This window comes from Amphiura filiformis, chromosome 13, assembly GCF_039555335.1.
Source record: "Amphiura filiformis chromosome 13, Afil_fr2py, whole genome shotgun sequence".
NCBI classification, from domain to species: Eukaryota; Metazoa; Echinodermata; class Ophiuroidea; order Amphilepidida; family Amphiuridae; genus Amphiura; species Amphiura filiformis.
The window spans coordinates 42,781,812-42,801,042 of record NC_092640.1 but is presented as its reverse complement, the minus strand read 5'-3'; the positions used below and the strand labels follow the sequence as shown (position 1 = coordinate 42,801,042).

General features: G+C 38.8%; 1 protein-coding gene across 1 annotated transcript in view; it reads left to right on the top strand.

Moving 5' to 3' along the window:
- Window positions 1–19,231, top strand: part of LOC140167679 (next to BRCA1 gene 1 protein-like) — a 35,918-nt gene that overhangs the window by 14,737 nt on the left and 1,950 nt on the right. The window contains 14 exon segments of the mRNA XM_072190978.1: window positions 1,625–1,772; window positions 3,298–3,338; window positions 3,340–3,371; window positions 4,339–4,444; window positions 4,447–4,526; window positions 5,282–5,506; window positions 6,338–6,467; window positions 12,016–12,285; window positions 13,122–13,374; window positions 13,908–14,075; window positions 15,427–15,575; window positions 15,966–16,523; window positions 17,051–17,223; window positions 17,823–17,916. Of these exon segments, the coding sequence (XP_072047079.1) occupies window positions 1,625–1,772; window positions 3,298–3,338; window positions 3,340–3,371; window positions 4,339–4,444; window positions 4,447–4,526; window positions 5,282–5,506; window positions 6,338–6,467; window positions 12,016–12,285; window positions 13,122–13,374; window positions 13,908–14,075; window positions 15,427–15,575; window positions 15,966–16,523; window positions 17,051–17,223; window positions 17,823–17,916 (2,427 nt within the window).

The window sequence follows — 19,231 nt, the reverse complement described above, 5'->3', positions numbered from 1 at the left end:
CAATGCATGGCAGTGCACAGTGGTTAATAGCTTTAAATTACCACCCATTTTCACTGGATGGGGGAGAGTGAGTTTTGCTCTGCCTGTAAGGTGAATGAAATAAGCAGTAGAAATATATATTGAGCAGTATCACAGTAGCTGTAACGTTATGTTGTTGTTAATTGGTCTGTGATGTTGTCTGGTGCAGTATCCCAGGGTAGTACTACTCCTTGTTCCAGAAAAATACAGCACTAATATTTTTGGATTGAAAAAATATTTCTGTTTGAGGACAAGCAAAGTTTAGATTTATTTATGAGCAACCTTTTTGAAAGTGCTTCACTTACATTTGTATATTTCAGTACAAATTTGTTTTCATTTATAGTGGTCTGTTGTCTGGAATTAAATCATCATAGCAAGAGGGAATTTAGTAAATTTTCATACAATGGGGTTATTCTTAAAACACAGGAAGTCTTGAGTTTTGCTTGACAGAAAAGAACAAGTTGTGCTTTTTTCTGTACATGTATGGCTATAATTATCTGCATTTATTGTTCATCCTACAACGTACAACAGGGACTGCCTTTTGAGCAGAATGAGATCACTCTACTGCTCTCCTTAAATCTGATATAGGAGAGTGATTTTTAGCTCAATTAGTTGGCCATTCTCTCCTTACATTCTATTGTTAATGTGTTAAACAGCTCTTCTTGAAGACTCCAGCAGAGCTATTTAATGCTCTCCTGCAAATTCCAAAAGACAGTCCCTGCGTACAATAACCGGGGCTCAGTGAGTTGTTAGTCAGTGGCACAAATGAGCTCATTGTATACAATATGTACAATGTATGATACATGCATGTATGATTCAATGTTTAAAGTAGGGTGTACAGTACACTGCATGATACAACATTGTTCTTTATATAATAGGATGTACATGTACCATGATACATGTATGTTATTTGAATAGAATAGACTAGAATAGTGTAGTAGCTCTACTCATACAGTCTAGTTAAGCAACACCTCTAAGGACATGACCAGGTGGTGAGTCAATTGACTGCTTTGTCAAAGCACACAGCTTGTGGTGCAGACTGCAGAGAGATGAGTTCATAAATATTCAGACTCGCTAAATTTGACATAAAATGCTTCACTATGCTATGAATATTTTACACTTTAATACATGGATGTCTAGCAGTATACAATGGGTTGGCTATGAGTGGTGTATGACACACAGTTGGTAACTTTCAGTGGAAATATTGCCCCCTTTTCACAGATCTTCAATATACTGATTTGCTAAGAAAAGAAAATTGCAGAAGTTTAATTAGCTAATTTTGAGAACTATGAATATATTCAAGCGTAGCACACAGTAAGAGAGAAAGCTTGGTGCAGTTGGGGGTTATAGGGTACGTGTCAGCTCTGGGGTACAAGCCTGTGAGCATGAAATCCTGTTTATTCCCCAGTGGAACAACTTTTAAGGGTATTTGTCAAGGGAAATCTTGAGTTTTAATTGTTAATCCCCACATTACCTTGGGTGTCGTGGAGTATTTCTTCCTAAGTGCCAAGAGTTCAATTTTAGTTTGATTGTTCATTTTCCCACAAATTAATGCTTTTTAAATTAAATAATGAAATTGGTGCAATATTATATTTTCATGTCATAGTTGGTTGATGAGATCATCAGTGGAGTGTTGCAAGGATTGGATCTAGCCGTTGTGGAGACCATTCGTAAACGTAGCCGCGTGCAGTCATCATGCTGTGCTGAGAAAGAAGACCAAGCAACAGAGAAACAGTCTGCAGCTCCAGAAACAGGTACATAATCAGATGTCTGTAACAGAGGGAGTATGTTTTTCAAATGGAATTGGCTAGGGTTACTTATTTTGAAATGCATACTCCCCAATAATAAGTATTTGGCTGTTCTATTTGAAATCTGGCATACCCCTGTGGAAGATTTAAGATAAGTCTTCTACAGAGGGAGTATGTTTTTCAAATAGAATTGGCTCAGCTTATAAATGTAGAAATGTATACTCCCCTGGTATGTGAATTTACTTATATCCTCCGCAACTGGATTGAGTATTTCAAATGGAAGTTATCCAATCGTCTATTCAATTTGAAACCTGTACTCCCTCTGTGGAAGACTCTGGATATGTTTTCCACAAGGGGAGTGTGGTTTCAAATGGATAACCCAATGCAATAAGGTTGTAAGTGAATTAAAGGCCCATTCAGTGATTTGCTCATCTGGATGATCGTAAAAATAATCAAAATTCAGATTTTGGTACCTTGGTCATTATCATAGATGTGAGCCTGCGAGTGGTTCAGCTAAAAACTGTTTAAGACAAAAATAAGGCACAGATTACAGATTTACATGAATCTGACAGTATATAAATTAGCTACATGTATTTGAATGGAGCCTCAACTTTGTCAATACTGCTGTTTTCCTCTTTTTTTTCGCCAAATTTTTTCATATCAAAATACCTAATGACAATTTTAATGACTTGGTCTTCACTTTTAGGCAATTTATAAACAATTTAATTTTTTTTTGCACTTTCACTGAGATCACTGAAAGGGCCTTTAACAAAGCACTTATGACTTTATTGCATTTACACATGGCAATTATTAAGCTCTCATTAGGCAAAAATTAAAATAGATTTGGCGCATGTTCCCCACGTGCATTTGATTTATGCTGCGTGTTTGCTCAAGCAAAATGGCAGAAGTTGAATTTTATTTTATTTTTTTTAAACAATTTAACCAAATTTGGTTGAAAAATCGGCTGTAAAATCAATGTTCAATTTCAATTTTGTTTCTGATCGCCAAAATTGGCATTGTTCAATTTATAAAAAATGAAATAAAAAACTGCATACCACATTAGATTTCAAGCTCCAATGGGACATGAGACAAATCTATTTTTTTTGCCTTAGTGACAATTTGTGACTGATCGTAAAACATACACACGTGACTGTTAACCAGATTGGAATTGAAAAGTTGACACAGGCTAATTCAATGGAGGTGCAACTGTAATTTAGTCTCCCATAAAAACAATGTAATTTTGCCTGCTTTCCGTGTCATTTCTGACTTCCCTGCAGTTCATCAAATAATGAATTTGGATCTTGTCAAATTTCTGGAGATTTCAAATAGTACACCCACTGACTTTTTCGCTATTTTGCGATGCAATAAACATACATGTGGAAAAATTAACAGAACTCGCCACTCAGATTTGAGAACCGAAAATTGTACACGTAAAATTGTTTTCTTGGCACTTGAAGTCTGATGCATGATCACCAATGAAATAAGAGAGAAGAGGAAATTAATTGTATCTTCACTTTCATTTTCCACTCAGCTATTTACTGCCATCTTGGAATCATCTGCGATAACTGTAACAGGGACGGTAGTTGGTGTTAGGTATAAGTGTGGGTAAGTATTTGTTATAACAAATTAACTTGGAAAAAATTGAACCACTGCATCACAATTGTATGAGTTCTATTATATGAATTCCATCTCAGATTTACAAAGCAGTTGCATAGTTATGATCATTGTGCTTTGCAAGAATTTGCTGATCACATTTGACCTCGGACACTAATTTTGTATATTGAAGCATATACCATCATTTGGGGATGTAGTCTTGTAAAGGAACAGCACTCTCCTTTTTATACATGCAGAATTACTTTGTCCAATGCCATACTGAAGAGCTACTTGAAGCTAAAAGAAGTTTGAACTATTTTAAACAGTCATATTATTGGCATACAAAGACAGCACAATAGATAACATTTAGACAACTTCAGTGAGAATTTCATATGAATGAACACACCGTTACAAATGCCCACGTTCCCACCACTCAACCATGACAACACTCCCACAGGGAGGCTACCAGACAGGTACTGAACACACAAAAAAGCACACCTAAAATGGCACACTGTGTTCATGACTTTGAAACTATCGCTGTAGCTACATTTTGTACTTGTTTGTATCAGTTTTGAAAATCAGATAAAGAACTGTACGTTGACGTTGGCAATATCACAACCATCTGGGATTGGGCTATTCCATTTAAAATCCACACTACCCCTGTGGAAGATTGTGAAAATATCTTCCACAGGGGGAGTATGAATTTCAAATGGAATTAATACATTGGCAGCTATATTTGAAACTTACCTTCCATCAGTGGAAGATTCAGGTTGAATCTTTCTCAGAGGGTGTATGAGATTGAGATTCAAATGGAGCTGCTTAATGTGTTCATTCCTTTTGAAATTCATACTCCCTCTGTGGAAGATATTTCCAAAATCTTTCACAGGGGTAGTGTGGATTTTAAATGGAATAGCCCATTGTATCATTGTAAGTAAAGAATATGCAATGAATACACACATTCTTTCATCTCTCATTTCAGCCACTGCCCAGACTATGACTTATGTGAGCAATGTGAGTCCATTGAAGGAGTCCATGACACAGGTCATGTATTCCTCAAGCTCAAACGTCCAGCCACCGCTGTGGGTGCATAAACAGGACTGGCAAGATGGAACCACTTCTTACACATCCATTATATTCTGATGATATGGCCATCCCTCAAAGCTCCAGGTAGGTGGTTGTATTGTGTGTGGAAGAGATTGTTTTGTTACAAATCTATTGATTTGATTTGAATTTGTTGGTTTGTCAACCCTGGATAACCCTAGAAAACTCCTCATCTCCATGGCCCCTCAGAAGGACGGGATTCTCTCATGGTTTATACTTAACTCTACATGTACCACGTTATGAAGCAACAAGTTATGAAAATTACAGGTGTGCTCTCCTGATTCATAATAAGGAGAGCTTGTCAGAAGGAGATTGTGCAATACTCATACAAGCCGAAAATAAGGAGAGCTGTGTATTCCTCTCCTAAGGAGCTTGAGGTGAATTTTAAAAAGAGCACTGGCAACATTTTGTAAGCAGGTGGACCCCCCTCAGAAAGGCCCTTAGCCAAGGTGTGTGTGTTGCGATGTATCCCCCATCCCCCTGAAGGCCCTAATAGACAAAAAGATACTCTTTTCTTGGGGAAAATATGGAAAAAATGAATAATTAATTAAGTGACCACCTTTTCACGTTGAACCGTACAAAATAGTCTGAAAAAGTTCATTTTAAGCAGGGATAATGTTTTTTACATGTTAGCACATTTATTTTGGAAACAGGTCAACATTTGGGGAATTCTGCACCTCAAACAATTCTTGTTACGGGCTTGCTACCAGGAGTGTAGGTTATGTAAATCATGCTTGTTTTGCACTAATTTGCATAATCTGGAGAAGCAGAAAAGGATGTTACATGTGATATGTCTAATTTTTGTTTTATTATGTGTGCAGAACCAAACGCTTGGAGGAGAAAATGGCACGCAAAATGGCCAAATCCGACCTGAAGCGCAAACTGAAAAAACTGGAAGCTCTGGCTGTCATCTCCCCGACCAAACGTGAAAAGATTGAGAAAATGGCTGAGAGGCAAGTGGAGGAAATATTGCAAGCAGCTCATGTTATACCACAACCACCAAAGGATAAAGAAGAAGAGGAGAAAGATCAGGCCCAGATCCTCTCGTAAGTTTGCTGATATGTAATTGTGTTAAAAAATGAAGGTCAGGTTGCTAGGATTCTGCGGGAATGTTCCTGAATTAAGCTACTCTCTCCTGTACTTCAATCAGTATGTACACCGTTGATGAAAATCTCCCACAATTTCTCATCGTGGCTGTATAAATTACAAAAACTTGGGTACTTATTATGTTTACATTGTTCAAACCTGTGAAATCTTGTAAATCATATAAGTTCTACGTACTGGGTTCTGTTTTTACTAATTTTACTATCAAATTAGAGTGCTGGCTTGGGGCACAATCTTTTTAGTGAACATGAGGGATCGGGGAATAGGATAAGGGGTATACCCCAATTTTTTTTTGTTTTTTACTCTTTTTATGATGAATAAATCAAAAAAAAAAAAAAAAATTATTATTATTTTTTTTTAGTGCCGGTCGGCCCCGGCGTGGCTACAACCCTGCCTGCCTGGAAATTTCAACGCAACACATATTTTTGCGCTTTTCACGTTCCTAGCTGCTACTGCGAAAATAACGTGTGAATATTTTCCTTTTGTGTATAAGTCAATGTAAGGAAACTTAGAATCGCAAAGTTTAAAAACAAGGGAAACGGGTCAAAATTGGCAAAGTGCAAAAAATTAGTCTCGTGAAAATGTCCACTTTTACAGTACACAAATCAAGGAATTTGATGTTACATACTTTCTGATATTGAATGATCATTGACCAATCCTGCCCTTCATCAGTTGATTCCTGTTGGAGCTTGATGTTGAAGGGGCTGTTTTGTTGGTACGGTGCTAGTCATACATGCATTGTTCATTAATTTGATTTGAATTTTTTTTTACAGCAAAATGGATGCCATATTCTTGCGGGATGGCAACTTGCCTGATGAGACACACATGCAACCAGGAACTAAGTTTACCAAGACCTGGGTGATGAGTAATAATGGTACACGACAATGGGACACAAACACTAAGGTATGCTGAGGCCTCATGACACAACTTCTCTTGAAGTGTTGTCAGAGTTGTTTAATGACCGTTTGCATGTCATTTCAAATTGATGTTTTACCCCAAAGTGCATGTTGCGTGGATGTACGCCTCTCAAAAACATACTTTAATTACTGCACATGCTTTGCAGAAGCCTGCAAAAGTGTGAAGTAAAAAATGCACCTCTTGCGCATTTGTTTGCAGGGAGGTTTCATTATCATTGAGGTATAGGACTTATTTATTTGGAGAAGAGCAGGTAGGGCAACTACTTGATTATATTTCTACATGTTCATACTACATACTCTGAAAATTTTAGAAAATTTGCACGGGCAGTTTTTTTAAATCACATTTTTGTTCCTAAAATGGAGGTTATAGCGCCCTCAACGGGCACTCTCTCCATAGGTCTACATGTAAAGACCAGTTATAGGCAAATGGCCCTAAAATAAAACGGCCTCGTTCAATTTTCGTCAAATTTTGCATATGATGTAGATTTAACATCTGGAATGTAATGCAGGTGGTGTCGAAGCTGCTCTTCTAAATTCATTTTTAAAATGTCCGCCCCAGACCAAGGTGAGAGCCTTGTTTTGATAGCAACATGGCGGATCCATGCAAAGGGTCAATAGGTCGAGGGCTGAGTGGGTGTGATGAGCTGATGAGCTGCTAATGCTATTGAGCTATTCCATTTAAAATCCACACTACCCCTGTGGAAGATTTAGCTGAAGTCTTCCACAGAGGGAGTATAAGTTTTGAATAGAATGGACAATTGGGTAACTTCCATTTGAAATACTTACTCCAGTTGTGGAAGATATAGGTAAAGCTATAATACAGGGGGAGTATGGGTTTCAAAATGACTAACTCTGACCAATTACATTTGAAAAACATGCTCCCTCTATGGAAGATATTTCCAAAATCTTCCACAGGAGTAGTGTGGATTTTAAATGGAATAGCCTTTCCAACATTTTGGTTATGTCAATGAGGTGTTAAACTTGATTGTGAAACATGTACAACAATATAGAGCAGGCTTCCTCAAATAGATTTGTTGCAGCGCCACATGAAATAAAAGAAAACTGAAAAGCGCCACTCAATACCGGTAGCTATCGATTGTTTGAAATTTGAGGTGCAAATGACGCCATTTGGTGCAACATTTTGTACTATTTTAGCCTGTCTTTACAAGGATAACATGGGAATCGCATTGTTTATTTATTTTTTTAAAGTCTAAACGGCGCCGCGCGCCACTCGGGAAGCCACGGCGCGCCACATGTGGCGCGCGCGCCGCTATTTGCGGACCCCTGATATAGAGGGTTCCTTAGGTGGTTGGTTTATAAAATTATGTAAAGTGAACTATTTTTCATGAAATCAATTATTAGTGGGGTTACTTATGGTTATGGCTTGTTATTTGTGGGAGGTAATGGAACATTTTGAGATTTTGGTCTTAAATGATAGGTAAGGGTTCCAGGAACTCAAATCAAATTGTTACCATTTTTTTCTCCCAGCTCTTTGGCAGCCATCTTGAATTTCAAAATGGCCGCCATTTCCTACATATTTTGGACAATAACTCGGCTTCTGAGCTCCACATCAAGCTGAAAATGGTGGCAATACCCATGTTTATGGTGTCAAGGATTACAATGAAGGCATATACAGGGTTATACGTCATTTCGTTTGGCGGCCATCTTGGATTTCAAAATGGCTGCCATCATGAACATGTTTTTGGCTCTATCTGAAGTTGTGAGCCACACAACAAGCTTAAAATGGTGGCAATATCCATGTTTATGATGCAAACGATTGCAAATAAAGCATATACATGTACAAAGGTGCAGGGCATTTTGTTTGGTAGCTCTCTCAGATTTCAAAATGGCCGCCACTGTCAACATGTTTCGGACTACAATGTTTATCTTAAATTTAGAGTTACTTAAAGCGGTAGCAATAGTAATACACATGTTTATAATGCTAAGGATAACAAAAAGAATTCCAAGAAAGTTACATATTTGATGGCCACCTTAGATTTCAAAATGACCACCATTATTAACATATTTGGGGTTATACTTCTTGACATTTGTAAGGTATTGCATAATTGCAGGCTCTGCATAATTGTTTCTAGACTGAGACATGAATTTTAAGTAAACCATTAAGAGCTGAAACTTACTAGCTTGACTGTAACACACCATTATAGTTACTCTCTCCATCTTAATGCTTGTTTCTGGCTCAGCCAGTGTGCTACAAGAGTCCTTCCTATCATTGTACTTACACAGTTCAGTACATTCTAAGTTATTACTCTTGCAGGTACAGCGTATTGTAGAACACATAGTTCTTACACAGTTACATCTAATAAGTTCTGCGACTGATTCCGGATTCCGGTGTACATACTCCACAGCCTAATTTAGATCCATCTTTCCAGGGCCATCTTTGCACCATCCAAGTGTACATGTAATAACTGGGTGCAAAACATCATCCTGTGCCCATATGCTGGCTTGAAGATGAGCACAGTGAATATGCTGTAAAAATAGTACCAAGCGTTTGGAGGAAGCGTGTCAATACCCTGCGTAGGTTTAAGCTTTTGAACCTTTTCCACATGAGGGAAGTATCATTAGTGGCTGCTACATATTTGGTACTGAGCAGCATGCACATGAATCCCTCGCAGCCACATAACTTCAGGTGATGATACGTTTCCTTTGCCAAGATCTTGGATATTTACAACATTGTCTGGTGCTTTTTGAGAAGGCAGATTTCTTCGCCATTCCACTTATTCGTCCGGTGGTATCACGGCCAGCCAGTGCATGGAAACCAGGTATAGGGCCATAGCTCTTCACGCATCAAGTTCATTATAAAAAGGTTTCAAAGCTATATGGCCCTCTGATGTTCCTGTGATTCTATGAGCGTCAAGCCCTACTTCAGGGAATCTTCTCAATAGAAGAACCTACCAGTCTGTATCTTGGGTGAAGAAACCGACCTTTAATAATCATGATAATACCAGACCTCGCAAGTTCAAGACCATGGAGGATCATCAAGATGTCTGCCTCCTCCTGCGTGCTATGGCCAATACTGTACTTCAGGTCTGGTTTACAGTAACTACAGGTTTTCTGTTGTTGGAAATGACCTTATCAGCCAGGAAGAGAGTCAGGCTATCCTTGGACTTCCTTGGATTGGACATCACCTTCTCTATGTCTTTAACAGGAGTGCTGTCTGATATAAGGAGGTCTTCACCCTCTGTCTCATAATTTATGTCATCTTTGAGGGTCAACTTCATGTTGTAGGTATCAAAGATGACACAACCTGCTGTATAATTCTTGAGGAGTGATTTAATATTGGTAACGAATGCTTTTGCAATATCATCAAAAGCTATCAAAGGACAACTGCCCTTGCATCTATTATCAAATGTTTGTTAAAGAGACTGAGAATGGATTACCACGTTCTTGTAGTTACTGCTGATCTCTGTTCCAGTTGACTTTCTCAAGGACTATTTCAAATGAATTGTCATCATTGTTCTTCATTTGCTGAAGCTGCAGATTCATCAGTTTGCTCCTCCTCTGAAAGAGCTGACTCTTGTTTTTCATTGGAAGAACGTGTCCAGTAGTGTTCATCAAAGTAGAGTTTATGGCAATGAGATCATACTGAGATATCACCTCTTCAAGTTCCGTCTGTCTCTGTGATTTTGCTACAACCTGTACCCTTGACAACATTGTACTTGCTGATTTGAGGTGCAAGACTTCACCACTGGCTTTCAGTTTGACCGTTTTGCCGAGTTTATCCCAATTTGGTACTTAACATGTCATTTGTTTCCAGAGGCTTTTATCTCCATTGATTCGAGCATTAACAAAGTCAAATTTTGCTCTCTCACCTCTGCTTTCAAAACCTAAAATCGACTGTTGTGTATGATCTTCGACAACCTGGTTAGTCATGACGTTATACAGATTTTCCTAAAAATGTGTCTTGGCCCAATGCCTTTTAGTGCATGAATTTCTCTTTCCTGCTGTTGTGTCTTTGCCTGGGAAAGGATGTGGTGCTGATCTGCGGAGCTGGACGAAAGTCTAAAAATAGCCTAACGCTCTTCCTGGCTGATAAGGCCATTTCCAGCTACACAAAGCCTGCAGTAACTGTCACCAGAAGAGATGTATTAACAAACACATCAGACCTGAAGTGCAGTACTGGCCATGGTACACAGGAGGAATTCATGTGAGGGATTCATGTGCATGCTGCTCAGTACCAAAGATGTAGCAGCTACTATTGCTGCTTCCCTGTGGTGGAAAAGGTTCCAAAAACTTAAACCCTCGCGGGGGTATTGACAAGCTTCCTCCAACGCCCGGTGCTATTTTACAGCATATCTACCGTGCGCATCTTCAAGCCAGCATATGGACACAGGATGACGTTTTGCACCCAGTTATTTATGATCCTTGTACACATGGATGGTGCAAAGATGGATCTAAAATTAATGCCGGTGTTAACGTCTGTGGAGTGTGCACCGGAAACAGTTGCAGAACTTAGAACCTATTAGATGTAACTGTGCAAAGACTATGTACTCCACAATGCGCTGTACCTGCAAAAGTAATAACTTAATGTACTGAACTGTGTATTAGTGCAATTCTAGTGAGGACTGTTACAACATACTGACTGAGCCAGAAACAAGCGAGGAGATTGAGAGAGTAATAATATTATAATGGTGTATTACAGTCAAGCTAGTAAGTTTCAGTTCTTAATGGTTTACCTAAAATTCATGCAATCAAAATTGGAAACAATTATGTAGAACCTGCAATTATGCAGTACCTTACAAAATGTTAAGAAGTGCAAGTCAAAATATGATAATAATGGCGGCCATTTTGAAATCTAAGGTGGCCATCAGATAATGTAACTTTCTTGGAACTTTTTTTGTAATCCTTGGCAGTATAAACATGTGTATTACTATTACTATTGCTACCGGTTTAAGTAACTCTGAATTTAAGATAAATATTGTGGTCGAAATATGTTGTTTGTATGCCATTTTGAAATCTAAGAGAGCTGTCAAATGAAATGCCCTGTACCTTTGTGTATATATGCTTTGTTTGCAAATCTTTTGCATCATAAACATGGATATTGCCACCATGGATATTGGCGCACAACTTCAGATATAGCCAAAAATGTGTTCATGATGGCAGCCATTTTGAAATCCAAGATGGCCGCCAAACGAAATGACGTATAACCCTGTATATGCCTTCATTGTAATCCTTGACATCATAAACATGGGTATTGCCACCATTTTCAGCTTGATGTGGAGCTCAGAAGCAAAGTTATAATCCAAAATATGTAAAAAGTGGCGGCCATTTTGAAATTCAAGATGGCCACCAAGGGCTGGGAGGAAAAAAATGGTAACAATTTGATTTGAGTTCCTGGAACCCTTATCTATCATTTAAGGCCAAAATCTCAAAATGTTCCATTACCTCCCACAAAAAACATAGGGTACTACACTATATTAGGTATCACTGAAAAAGTTTCTTCCGTGGACTCTGCAGGAAAAGTTCAATGTCAATGGGATGTTCAGCATATTGGAATTTTTTTTTTTTCTTTACAGCTGAAGTTCTTGTGGGGCAATATACCCACCATGTGCCAAGACCCTATCAATGTACCCGCATTGAACCCAGGGGAAGAAGGATCTGTGTGTGTAGAGTATACTGCCCCGACCAATCCTGGCCAGTATCAGAGCCATTGGCGTCTGGCGCAGAGTGGGCAACAGTTTGGTCATCGTGTGTGGTGTAATATTATCGTAGATCCAGCCGAGATTCTGGAACCTAAAATAGAGTCAACAGAGATGAGGCAACCACAGATTATAATACCAGCTATGGTAAGTAGACGGGTGGGGGGGGGGTGTGTGTGGAGTGTTTGTGCATGAGAAGGGGTGCGTACGCATTTGCCATGTTCGAGGACGTTCGTATGAAAACGCACCTCCAAACGCAGATGCACATGGAACCAGGGATGGTCCGTATTGCCAATTGATATAATAGATGAGAAACAACATTGCATTTGATGATAAGTCCACTATATTGGTTAGCTCTGAAGTTTGTTCGGTTTATTATAAGGTGAAAAAAACAAGACTCGTAACACCGTGTATTGATATAGAATGGCATGCACACGGTTCGGCGCAATGCTTGCGCTATGCTTGCGCTAGTTGTGCGTTGCATAATGCGTGACCTGCGCTTGCGCTTATGTGAATTCTGTGAGCGTGAGTTGGGACTTTATTGGCGCACAGTAACAAAAAGCCAAATAATTTCCACCTAAAAAACTAAAAGCTGAACAAACTTTAGACACATCCACAGTTATCCTGGACTATTATTTATAATTTTGCATTCATGTACAAAATCAGAGAAAAAATAATGTAAACAAAAAAATTGCTGAAAAATTATTATGTCAATAGTGTGTATTTGTTATGTTTTCAAAGAACAACATGAAAATTGATCTGGGACAGTATATGCCTATCTTTGTGTAGTGTATTTTTCAGTATCTTTTCATTATATATTGTGTTCAAAACTAATTTTGAATTTTGGAGAAGAACATAATGAAGTATGTGGCTCTTTACAGAAGTTTCAAGATCTCAATATACTGTGACATCTATTATAAGAAGATCTGAACATTCAAAATACCATGATTCAATATATTTTTATTCTTATCAATTTTCTACAGGAGCTAGTTGATTCCACCCCCTTTGAGCCATCAGTGAGCACTGCCTCTGATGCTGTCTACCAATTACAGACCAGTAATGTGGACTCTTCCACTACGGTTAAGGTAGTCTCTTCATCAGATGTACTCACAGCTCAAGATGTGCTGTCATTTGAGATGTTAAAGATCAGCGATACCAGTGAAGCTGAGGTAGAGGCTGAGGTTGCCGCGGTGAACTCCCCACAAGCCACAGCTACGCCAAATAATACCCCTATAGGTAGGTGTCAAACCCAGGATTGCCAAACCTGCGATTTGGTAGCCCAATTGGGCGACTTTTGAACATTTTTCCTGCAACTTTTACAACCTGTCCCATAGAAACCAGTGGTTAAGATAAAAATTGACAGACTTTTTTCAACATTGGCTCCCGCGACTGATGATAGTTTCCTGCCTTGTAGAAACCAGTGGTTACCACTACTTAAAACTACAAATTTGTCAAAAAAAGAAACAGAAATAATGGAGTCACCTATTGCGCCAGACAGCAGCGCCCACACAGAAAAAAAATAAGAGTGCACCACAGAATGGCAGGAACCAATTTATGATTTGATAACAAATTTGGCCCAAAATACAGTTTCTCATAAAATTATATTGTACTCAATTTGGAGAGGGCCACTACTGCCATTTCTTGTGTTGTCCGCTAGATTTCTTTATTTAGTTAAGTGGACTCTGAAACAATTGTAAAATACTAATTCCACTGTTTAAGTTCACATATGTTTCAAAACACAGTTTTGGTACACAATTGTATCTCTGTAGTTGGTTTGACACCATGCATGTCACCAGTACTCCAACTTGATGGCAACTTGTTGAGTAGCCGCATATCCGAGCACAGTCTGGACCTGATGGTGGAGTTGGAGAATGAAGACCAATATGAGAAAGCAGATGATGAAGAGAAAGAGAAACCACATGAAGAATATGATGATGGTAAGACGCATGCATGGCTGGTATCTAAAGATGTATGCAGCGTTACCAGTATGCAATTGTGTGCAGTGATGTATACACTTGGCTGACAGATGTTTTAAATATGAATTGCAGTGGTTAGGTTATTTCAAAATACATTTGATTTTATGGGCTACTTTAAACTTTGTGGGACTAAATACCCATATTCCTAATTAATTTTGAGCCACAAGCCTCAAAATACGTTTTCATTCAGGGTGCTACTTTGTATTAAAAATACTCACTCCCTTAATTTAATTTCTGAGGGCCATATTGGGATTTGGGAGAGGGGGGTCACCCTAAGGACCTGACTCTTTTGAACCATACTTTGGTGTATGATGTCTCAGGTTCAATACCCAACAATCTGGTGGGGTATTGGCTTGGAAAGAGCGTCTGAATTGAATTGACAACAACTGAAGATTAAATTCAGACTTTAAAAAAAACCCAGCAGTGACTTATAGTGCGCTACGCACAGGCACAACGCCTAGACGTTGATCCACAAGCCTCAGCACACTTTACAGGTTGTCGCTGACCACTACGGCCCCACATCAATCCATAAAACATTTACAACAAATCAGGGACTTTGCTGCTACAGAGCGCACACCCTAGACTTTCCACAAATAACCATCGCAACCAGGATCAGCTTCCCGAGTTTCGTACGGGTTATAACGAGACAATTAGCAGTAAGTTCCTTGTCCAGGGGAATTTCAAGCTAAATCAATTTTCCACAAGAGCATACTAGGCACCGGCAGGGTTCGAACTCGCAACCTCTCGCACCATAGTCGAACGCCTTAACGATTGAGCTAACTTGACTATTGCTGTTCCCAAGGGGAGAATTGAGTAAATGTACCATGGGAGTACTCCTTCACATTTGCTATTAGATTTTTGTTATGATTAAATAACAAAATTTGATCTGGCCAAAATTTTTACCACTCAAAACTAAGAGTGGAAATGGTAAGAGGGCATTCATACAGGATTCAAACTATGGTGGCACTAGCAGTTCATATGCTCTTTTCGCAGAAGAGTGACTGGATGTGTATCAAAAATGCAAAAAAAAAATCAAATTTCATTTTACTTTACGGAAATTCAAGCAAACATTTTCGAGTGAAAAATTTTCAAAAATCAACCTAAAGAGTCCACTTTTGGGGGAACCCACATTTTGGAAGTCCTTGCACCTCCCCCTTGGACCTGAAGAGATATAATCTGTAGAATTACAAATTGTATTTTGTCCACTTCTCAGGATAAATAATATGTATTAATGATGGCAAATTAATTATGAAATGTTTATTGAAGTTGACCTTAATTGACCTTGCAAACTTTTTTCTTTTTCTAATTTCAGATATCTTTGTTTTTTCAGATGACATTGAGACGTTGAGTTATGAGAGTGGCAATTCAGATAATCTGTTAGATGATTTCTATGTCGTACCATTACCTGACTGTTTTGATCCTAAGAAACCTATAGATGCATCCATGACAAGGTCAACACAGGTAGGTTGTTGAATACCAACAGGTCCCTGCGTCATTTGGGAATGGAGATTTTGATAACTTTTGACGGATCAGATGGTTACACTCAAAGAAATTAAACTGAGAGAACATGTTAATCGTAAATGTCAGATTTGTGACCTGCTACCATGAAATGAGCGTAAAGTCGCAAGTTTGTAGTTTCCAAAAACACACAATTATATTTAAGAAAACTCATGATCACAGTTAAACAAGCAATGAAGTTAAAAATAGGCAAAGCGCAGAAATTTACACGAGCGGAAATTACCACTTTTACATCACCATTTTCATATTCTTCTGATAATTTCCATGTTTTTTGTGGGTTGTAATACTTGGATAAATGATATGCTACAGAGTTTCTCATGTCTTGTATTGCAGACTCCAATCCTGGATGCTCTCAAAGATGTCACACCACCTATGTGTCAAGATGCTTCAGTAGAAGCCTTCCCATCCTCATCATCAGTAGCTACAGAAGCTGCTCCAACCTCCCTTTCCAAAAGCATTGGGGCTTCACCAGACTTGGCATCAGTCGCCTCGGAGGCTTCACCAGAATACGCATCGGTTGCAACGGAAGCTGTAACCAACACGACATCTGTAGGTACTGATGTAGATGCACTGTTGAATACTTCACATACTGAAGTCCAGACCAAACCGCTGGTTCCCTTGATGGCTGCAGCTCCAGTGACGACGACAACAGCAATGGTCACCACAGTACCATTGGTGGTGGATCTGGTGGCCGTGACACCGGCGTTGGATTCAAACGCAGGAATAGTGATCAGTCCAGATGGACCTGCTGTGGATACCGTGAGGGACGATGCTGATTGCGTGGAAGTTGTGCAGGAGGGCGCTTCTGGAGGGCTTGATTCGGGGACAGATATTGACCATGTGATGTCATCTCAGCCCCAGGTTCCTGCTACCGTTGTGACCATTAGTCAGGTCAGTGATGGCACTGCAATTAATTTTATGTAGCGCATTTTTTTTATCAGTTTCTTGATACAAAATGATCCTAAACCAAGTACAGTCCAACCTCTTTTATCTGGCCATGATGGGACCAAGCTTAGGCTATTCCAGTTGAAATCCATACACCCCCTATGGAAGGCATGACCTTAATCTCCCACACAGGGGGTGTAGATTTCAAATGGAGTCACCCATTCAGGTAACCCCATTTGAAATCTACACTCCCTGTGTGGTAGATTAAGGTCATGTGTTCCACAGGGGTGTATGGATTTCAACTAGAATAGTCCATTGGCCGGATTAGTGAAAACCTGGATAAGTGAATTATGTGTAATTCTGCATTGAATAGCAAAATCGTTGATATTAATATTAGGACAGTAATAAATGCATTGAAAAACAGGTTTTTTTTCAAAGGTTACAAATTGCGCTATAACAGAGACCCATATATACAAAGGTAATTTTCGATCAACTTACACCTTTTCATGTACTGTTAAATTTTTTCCAAACAGGCGCCATCAGATACAATACATCACCTGACAGCCACAGAGCGCGATGAGGAGTTCCATGATGCACCGGAACCAGACCAAGGTAACGGTGCAGAAGCATCTGGACAGGATCCCAACCTAGAGGCGAGTCAGTACAGACCATCAGAGGATTCAGAAGATCCAATGGAAGTACTGGGGTAAGTTGAACTATATACTGGGTATCATCTTTAACAGCTTCGAGTTGGTGTATACATTACTGTTAATGTCCCCAGGCATTTGGAATGCTCTACGAGTAGCAGCACATGTAGCTTCAAAGCAGGCCTTGCAGAGCTTCAAGCGGAGGTGATTGCCAGAGCTAAACTGGCAATGTTGCACCTCAGGGCAGAGGAGCGCCGTGATCGGTTGCTGATCTGCACAGTATAGTTTTGTCTGATTGACAAAGATATCAGACGGAACATTCCGACTATAGTTTAATATCTATGCACCAACCCGTCAGCGTTACATAAATAGATAACTGCTGTTTATGTTAATGCTTAGATTAGCCTTTGCATTAAAAAGTCCCATAGTATGGAAATGAGTCTAAGCGGACACATGCCACAAATAAGCCAAACTAAAATTGAAAACATCAAAACAGAGGAAGCAGATAGAATAATTAATAGAAGCAAAAAAGACCACATGTAATAAAAAGATTCTTGCAATTGATTTTCTGGTCTTTCTGCATAGTGTAGCAGTTAGTGATGCTCTAATATTTGAAAATATGGAATACTTCTAACAACATTAAATTTGACTCTTTCAGATACACTACAGCCAAAGCTGTTGAATATGCTGGTGGCATTGTAAAGAAGGCATGGGATGCAGCTACACATGTTAGTTCTTTACTTCAACCACAGGTAAGAATTGGATGGAGATTTAACCCCTGGACACTACTGGTCATCTAACAGAATTTCTGATTGGTTGATAACTTGAAATACTCATTTCAATTGCCAATTATGATTAGGCTTTAAACTATTTATGGTCAAACTTGCATTTGCGGATGATCTTATTAATACCTTCCTTGATTGGTTCAAAATTGGACACAATATTCATTTTGGCCAATCAGCAGGTAGTTCTCATAGATGCAGGATCTCCTGGGGATGAATATACCATAGAGGTATATACAAAGCTCCCTGCTCAGTGTGTGTTTATGTATGTCCATGTCATAGTCACTGCTCAAACTAAGTTTTACAAAGCAAGCTAGCAATGGTGTATACCTACTAAGGTGAGTATAGTCCCACCAATTTTTGACCGAAATTTTTTTTTAGGAATTAGGGGGTGGGACTTAACACGAAGGAACAGCTGAAATGGGAAAGAAGAATACAATTTTTCATGTTCTATTGTCTATTTTAAGGTTCTTGCTTGATACACTAGATGTATGCTCCATAAGTCTATTTAAAATGTTCATTTTCATTATCATGATGCATGAAAATATTAACCATGATAATATCCAATCCAATTTGCCCAGATTTGCGTTGCTTAGAGTTCAAAGCACTACCAGGATATCATATAATGGAGTCTTAGGTCAGGACAATCATAGGTACTCAGTGCCCAGTGCAAAAATAGCCCATATGCTTTTAACAATTTACCTGCTGCAAGTGAAAAGGAATATTTTAGTATAAATCATAAATACACTATCATTAGAGACAATTTAGATAGGTAGGGGAAGAAAATTCCTGTCATAAAGGCTTGGACAAATTAATGTTCAGTCCTTTCCAGACAGTTGAATAAATTTATGTTTAAAAATCTTGACTTTTTCAGCAAAAACAAAAGTCAATATTTTAGCATGGAACTATACTTGGGGGAATTAAAATTTTCTGAACTTTGCCTTGAACTTAGGGGTGGGACATAACTCAAAAGTGGGACTATACTCGTGTCATTACGGTAGGTGTATATTTATTGCTCGATATGTTTGAGTCTTAACAAATTTATTGTTTATAATTTGATGCAAAAGTTTAGAAATTAAAATGCTAGGTGACATTCCAAAATTTTGCAGAAGGTTGCATAATTTGGTAACATGTACAGAAACCTTTGTCCTCAACTATAGTAAGAATTTCAATTGAATGAACACAGCTTTCAACAGCTGTACTCAATCCAACCGCGATAGTGTATTCCGCACTGCGTCTACGCATACAACGCGATACATACCTCTATGGGCGTGTTAAGCGTTAT